The sequence below is a fragment of the Emiliania huxleyi genome, assembly GCF_000372725.1.
Source record: "Emiliania huxleyi CCMP1516 unplaced genomic scaffold EMIHUscaffold_51, whole genome shotgun sequence".
Classification (NCBI taxonomy): Eukaryota; Haptophyta; order Isochrysidales; family Noelaerhabdaceae; genus Emiliania; species Emiliania huxleyi.
This window is the reverse complement of record NW_005198167.1, coordinates 102287-108656: the sequence shown is the minus strand read 5'-3', so window position 1 is coordinate 108656 and position 6370 is coordinate 102287. Positions and strand designations below refer to the sequence as shown.

Below are 6370 nucleotides of genomic sequence, written 5' to 3'. Positions count from 1 at the left end.
ACTTTGCGAGGGCTCGTTTGAAGTTCTCCCACGAGCACACTCTCTCCACCACGCTGGTTGTGTCGTCTCGTTCGTCTTCTTCCGTCCCACTCTGTGCGCCACTGGTGTCGCCGCCGCCGCCATCGCTGTTCTGCGGCAGTAACTCTTTTATCAGCGTCGCCATGACCCTCGTCGCTACTGGGACGGCCCTGAGCGTCCGCTCTCCGTGTCTGGCCGCTGCCGCCCTCACTGCCGCGGGCTCCTCGTGCGTTACGTCCGGTCCTTGTTGCGGCGGGGGCGCTTTCTCTATGATTCTCGTTATCTTCGCCGTTCGTGCGGTCCTGCGTCCCCTCGCTCGGTTTAGTATCCTGAATACGTCTCGTATCAGTCCTTGCTTTGTCGTCGTTATTAGTCGCTCCAGCTCGTGCACCGCCGCTCTCTCCCCCACCGCTCTCTCCGTCGAGTCCATCTTCTCAAGTCGTTTGCTCATTTTCTGCAGATGGTGTCGGCATGCATCCCGCGCGGCTTGCGCCCTCGCCGCATCGCCTCCGTGCCTCTCCCGCTTGAGCATCTTTCTTAATTTTGCGTGGTGCCACAGTGCCTTGTAGATTCTGCGCTGTTCTGCGTCCCCGATATCGTTTGCGTCCTCTCCCGTCTCCCCTCGGTACCGTTCCGCCTCTCCCGCTAGCCTCGACCACCGGCCAATCTGTTCACAGAGCGACGCGCGGTGCGTCTTCGCCGCTGGCCGCTCCTCGTCCCCGTCCTCGTCTCTTCGCGTCTTGCCCTTCTTTCGCTTGTTCCGGATCGCCGTCGCCGCCGCTTCCATCATAGCCTGTGCCTCTTCGATGTATGATTTCCCTCCTCCCGTCCTTTTCCACGTCTCTCCTCCTATTTGCCACATATTCTTCATGGACCCCGTCTCAGTCACGTACGTCGCCCATTCCGCCTCGTCCCAGTCGTCTAGTTTTACTCCAATCCGCCTGTGCTGTCCTTCGTCGGCGTTCTCCTCTGCGAGTATGATGTCGGCGTGTACAATTTTGTGATCGTCTTTCTCTCCTGGCATGACCTCCGCCTCGCTTGCTCGTGCTCGTGTCTGCGCGTCGACTATTATGTGATCAATCTCCCTTCCCCCCCTGTGCGTCGCGACGCCCGTGCCCAGCGACTCCATTTGTTCGGTCTCTAGCAGGTCTTCCATCTCCGTGTCCGCCGTCCCCATTTGCCGCCCTCTTTCCTCCACCCATTTCCGCGTTACAGCATTCATGTCGCCGATGATGAGCACCCTCTCGTGCGTGTCGTGTCGTATCGCTTCTTTGAGCTCCTTCCACGCCTTGGCGATTTCGTCATTGCTCTTTCCTGTGTCGGGCATATACGCGCCGTACACGCTGATTCGGTGTTTCCCATCGAGTGTTTCGAGTACCACCCTCCTTACTCGTGCAGCGATTATGTCGACCTCCTGTTCTGGTTCAACCTTTTTGAGTTTGTCGGTGTTCCATACGATGGTCACGCCACATCTCGTTCGCCCGCGTCCGCGCTTGTCGTTTTGCGGGTCGCTGCTCGTGCCCGCCCCCGATGTTGCTCCTGTCTGCCCTGTGTTGGCGTCGGCGTCGGTGTCGCCCTCCCTCTCGCCGCAGGCAACGCTGGTGCCATACCCCTCGAGATCCCATCTCCCTATCACTGCAGCTCTCTCGTCCTCTGTCGTCGTGCTCTCCGAGATGACACCGAGATCGCCGCGATGGTCATTCATCATGTTGATTACGCAGGCCATCGCTTCACTCGGTGTGGTGGCCAGGTCCTTACCATTGCCTGTTTCTTTTCTCCTGTATACGTCACTTTCTCTGCTTACCATGTGCTGGCCAGGTCGGTTGTATGCGAATATTCGGATCCTCTTGATATCGGCCTTGCTGTTTCGCCGTCCTCTTCCGACTGCGTCGCCTTCCTCGCACGCACTCCGACGTCTCCCAAGCATCCTCTCATTGTCTGTGAGGGTCCGGTGCCGCGGTATCGCAAGGCTTTGCACTCTCAACTTTTGGCGTCTCACGGACGCCGTCGCGCGAACGCCGTCGTTTTGAACGCCTCGCTCGTTGGTAGCTCCTCTCTCGTTCTGCTCCTCTCCCGTGCTTTTCCTCCCATTGTCTCGGGTTGTCGCTCTCCTCTGACGCAGCCCTCGTGTCGAAGTGGATGGTGTTGGACCCCTTCTCCTCATGGTTGACTGTGTGATTGGCATGCAGCCCCGACCCCTCTCGTTCATCCTGCGTCGGCATGCGCTGGCGCGGCTGGTCGGGCTGTCGCTTTGTGGCGCATGACATGACCGACTCTTCGCAAGGAGGTCTTCCTCGCGGCATAGCGCCCGCCAACTTTTGTACGAACCCTGGCGGGAGTTTCTTATCGGCTCGAGTATGGGTCTGTTGGGCGGCCGGGGTTCGTCGGGGTGTTTTACAATCTTTCTTAAGGCTTTCTTACTGCATTCCTTACGCACCATGCATTCCGACTCCTGTCGTTTTCCGCTGGCTCCCACCGATTTCCGCTTCCTCACTCCCCCCCTCTCTCTCAGGCATGGTCCCGTCTCCTGTCCCCATTCGCCTCCTGCGCCTGTTCGCGCTCTTCGCCTTCCACCCTCCATCTCGTCGGTCCTCCTCTCCGTCCATCCTAGCGGCCGGCGCGGCGCTCCTCGATCTCTGCCTGGATGCATATAGGGCCGGTACATAGCAGTACGGCCCACGTCCCATAAAAACACACAACCCCGGACCCAAGACGCTCTTGACACAAACCACCAGTTACTTGTAGCTCTTCACAACCCTGGGGGTGGGGTGGGGGGGGGGGGGGAAGAAAAGTGCGGGAAAACCACACTCGCACACGATAGCCAGCCCGTATAAGATATACAAATTCAAAAGAAAAACGCCGCCTCCCCTCCTGGGAAAGAAAACATATGGCGTACAGCCCTTCGGGCACCTCTCTGTAGATTCGCAAAACCTCCCCCTGGGAAACGAAGACAGGCGTAGTGTGTGCCCAACCATTGATGCATCTAAATTCTAATACTAAACTCTTGTTCTTGTTAGATTCTTGAAATTTACGGCTTTATTGTGAGGATTCTTCTCAAAACTCTTCAAACGAATTTGAGAAGAAAGAAGAAAAACCTTTATCTCCCGTCGAACAACCCGTGCGTGAGACGACGGTCCGGCAAAAAGGAGCTATACCGCCCGCCGCCCCTCCCCCGAGGCGACTCCCTTCACCCACTGTTCATGCGTCGAAGGGCCCGGTCGGCCGCAGCCTCGCCGGGTGCGGCGCGGCGGAGAGGATGGCCTTCGACTCTCGCACGAGCTCGCGGGCGGTGTGCAGCACGCGCGGGCCGACGGGATGGCGCATCGTCGCGCCGGTGCGCTCGGCGCCCGCGCACAGCCAGGCGGGGGAGCGCGGCCGCTTGGCGTCGCGGCTTGCGTCGTCCGCCGCCCACGCCACCACCCTCGCAGGAGGGGTGAAGCCGAACGGCGGCGGCTCAGGCTTGGGCGCGAGGCTGCTCGGCGGAAGGGGAGGCGCGCCGGCGGCGGCGGTGGCCCCCCACGCGCAGAGCCGCTGCGGGGGCGGGAAGAGGGAGGGGCTGCCGCCGCCTCTGCGCCACCCCCCCCCCTCCTCTGCTGCTCCCGCGCGGCGTCGCGAGGAGGACGGTGGCGAGCCCGCGTAGGAGCAGCCACCCGCCGCCTCGGGCTCCAGACCATATCTCCCCACATCTCCCCGTATCTCCCCATATCTCCCTGTATCTCCCAGACCGAGCTCCGCCGCCGCCGCTCTCTGCGTCGGCGCCCGCTCCCGCGGCGCTTCCTCCTCCTCCTCCCCGCCGCCCTCTGCCGCGCACTCTGCCCGGCGCTGCCCCAGAGTGCGCGGTCTCAAGCACTCCCCGTGGTGGTGAGGGCCTCTCGCCATAGCGACGGCGTCCGCGGCAGCCAACGCCGCCTCCCTCGCCACCGCCGCCGCCGCCGCCTCGCCCGCCGCCGCCGCCGCGCCTCGCGCCCGCGCCTCCCGCGCCGCAACCTCCTGCCTCTCGTCGAGCAGGTGCCGCCTCCAGGCCGCCGCAGTCACCGGCGGCGAAGAGTCTGTCAGCGACTGCTCTGGCAGCGACTGCTCTGGCAGCGACTGCTCTGGCAGCGACTGCTCTGTCAGCGACTGCTCTGGCAATGAACGCTCCATCGGAGGCGGCGGAGGCACTTCCGGCGGCGGTCGCACTGGCGGCGGCCGGTCTAGCGGCGGCCCCTCCCTCTCCAGTGGCGGTTCCGCGCCGCGGTGCAGACGACGCCGCGGCGGGGGAGGAGGGGGAGGAGGGGCGTGCTGAGGCGCGGGAGCGGGAGGCGCCAGCAGCAGACGCGCGTGCGTGGCGAGCTCGGCCTACACGACACGCTCTGGGACATGTCGTGGACGTGTCCCGGACACTCCGCCCCCATCCTGCATCAGCGCCTCTAGCGCCGCCCTCCAGGCTCGGCCAATCTCGGCCAATCTCGGCCAATCTCGGCTAATCTCGGCTAATCTCGACCTCGAGCCGCGTCACAGTGCGGCGCGAGGCGACCAGCTCCCCTTCCAGCAAGTGGACCATCCTCCGCCACTCGCAATCAGAGCGGACGAGCTCATCGCCCAGCCTCGCCGCCTCTGCGGCCCTCTCGACGCAGCCGCGGCAGCGCTCGCGTGCGGTCCTTCCAGCCACCCGGCGCGCCGGAGCCGCCGGTGGAGCTGGGGCGGCGGCGCTCGTGGCTGGCGCGGCGACGCACAGGGCGCGCTCGGCCGGCTGCCGGCTCGCGGCGGCGGCCTTTGAGTGCCCCTTGGCGCGAGCGAGCGCGGCGATGGCGGCGCGGTTGACGCGGCGGTCAATGTCGGCTCGGATCGTGGAGCGCAGCGGCGTCGCGTCGGAGGCCGGCCGCTCGGCCGCTGGCGGCTGCCCCACGGCGGCGTAGGAGACGGGCGCAGCGTATGCGGCGAGCTGCGACGCGGCTGCAGGCACCTTGGTTGGCGGCGGCGGCGGCGGCCGAGGCGTCTCAGCTGAGTGTGCCGCACACCCAGGCTGCTGATGCCGCTGCCGCCGCTGCTGCTGCTGCTGCTGCTGCTGCTGCTGCTGTGGTGGCGGCGTTGGCGGCTGCTGTCGCCGCGGCGGCGGGTGCTGCTGCTGTCGCGGCTGCTGCCGCTTCTGTGGCGCGGGAGATGGCGCAGCGGTGGACGAGCGGGACGGAAGGCGGAGCGATGACGCGAGCCCCGGCGGTTGGCCGTGGCGCCTTCGCAGCAGCTCCGTGTATGAGGAGACCTCCATCTACCCGCGCGGGGGGCCCTTAGTACGGCCCCTGAGGCCGCCGTTGGGGCGTCGAAAAGAATTTTAGGTGGCTTTGCCTCGCACAACACTGGGGGTGAACCTTCTTTTCTAGACCGCTAGGATTGAGAGCAGCCTCGCTCTCAATCTAGAAGTCGAAGGATTGTGAGCAGCACTCCTCGCAATCGTAGCATCTCTGTGCGATTGTGAGCACCCACGCTCGCAATCCTACGTCTTCTAGGACTAAGAGCAGCTCCGCTCACAAGGTGACTGCTGACGCTTACGACTACTACCAGCGCGCTCACAATCCGAGCAAACTCTAGGGTTGCGAGCAGCTTAGCTCACAATCCTAGCAACATGCCTCCGATTGCGAGCAGGAGCGCTCGCAATCCTAGAACTTTCGCCGATTGCGAGCGACACCGCCCACAGTCCTACGACTTCTAGGATTGCGAGCGGGTCCCCTCGCAATCGGTGCGATCACTGTTTGGATTGTGAGGAGACCCTCCCGGCGCGCTCACTCACAAGCGCTCGCGGCTGGAGCGATTGGGAGCGCCCCCTGTGCAAATGCTAGCAATCCTTGGATCTTGGGTACGATTGTGAGCACCGCCGCTCAGAGTCCTACAAGATGTAGGATTGCGAGCGCTACTGCTCGCAATCGGAGGCATGTTGCTCGGATTGTGAGCAAAGCTGCTCGCAATCCTAGGCTTTGCTCGGATTGCGAGCGCGCTGGTAGTAGTCGTAGGCGTCACCAGTCACCTTGGGAGCGGAGCTGCTCTTATTGAAGCTCATATGTGAAAACACCAACTTTGACTATGTGCACGTCGTAGCACGTCTCTGCTGCGGCGGCCCGGAGGCGGCCCGCGCGGAGCGGTCAGACCAGCACTGCGCCGGCGGTCGGCGATCGACTCTCGACATAGATCTTTAAGCTCTATTGAACGGCCTCAAGGCGCTCTTTAGGGCTGCCCTAAATATTCCGCTCGCCCGGCTACGTCGCTGGCGGCCCTCGCAGGCCCGCCGTCTCCAAAGTGGGCGGCGCTCTCGCCCGCGAACGGGCGACTCCAAGGCGGGCCTGCACTGGGAACGGCGTCTCTTCACAGCTGCGACTCG

The 6370-nt window shown here is 63.8% G+C and overlaps 1 protein-coding gene across 1 annotated transcript; it reads left to right on the top strand.

Moving 5' to 3' along the window:
• Nucleotides 1-1238: 1238 nt before the first annotated feature.
• Nucleotides 1239-2323, top strand: EMIHUDRAFT_211977 (hypothetical protein; the record flags this gene model as incomplete). The annotated part of the gene is made up of 4 exons (XM_005766413.1): nucleotides 1239-1369; nucleotides 1417-1478; nucleotides 1740-1969; nucleotides 2303-2323. The coding sequence occupies 4 exons, from the start codon at nucleotides 1239-1241 to the stop codon at nucleotides 2321-2323; spliced, it is 444 nt and encodes a 147-aa protein (XP_005766470.1).
• Between the last annotated feature and the right edge of the window lie 4047 nt (nucleotides 2324-6370).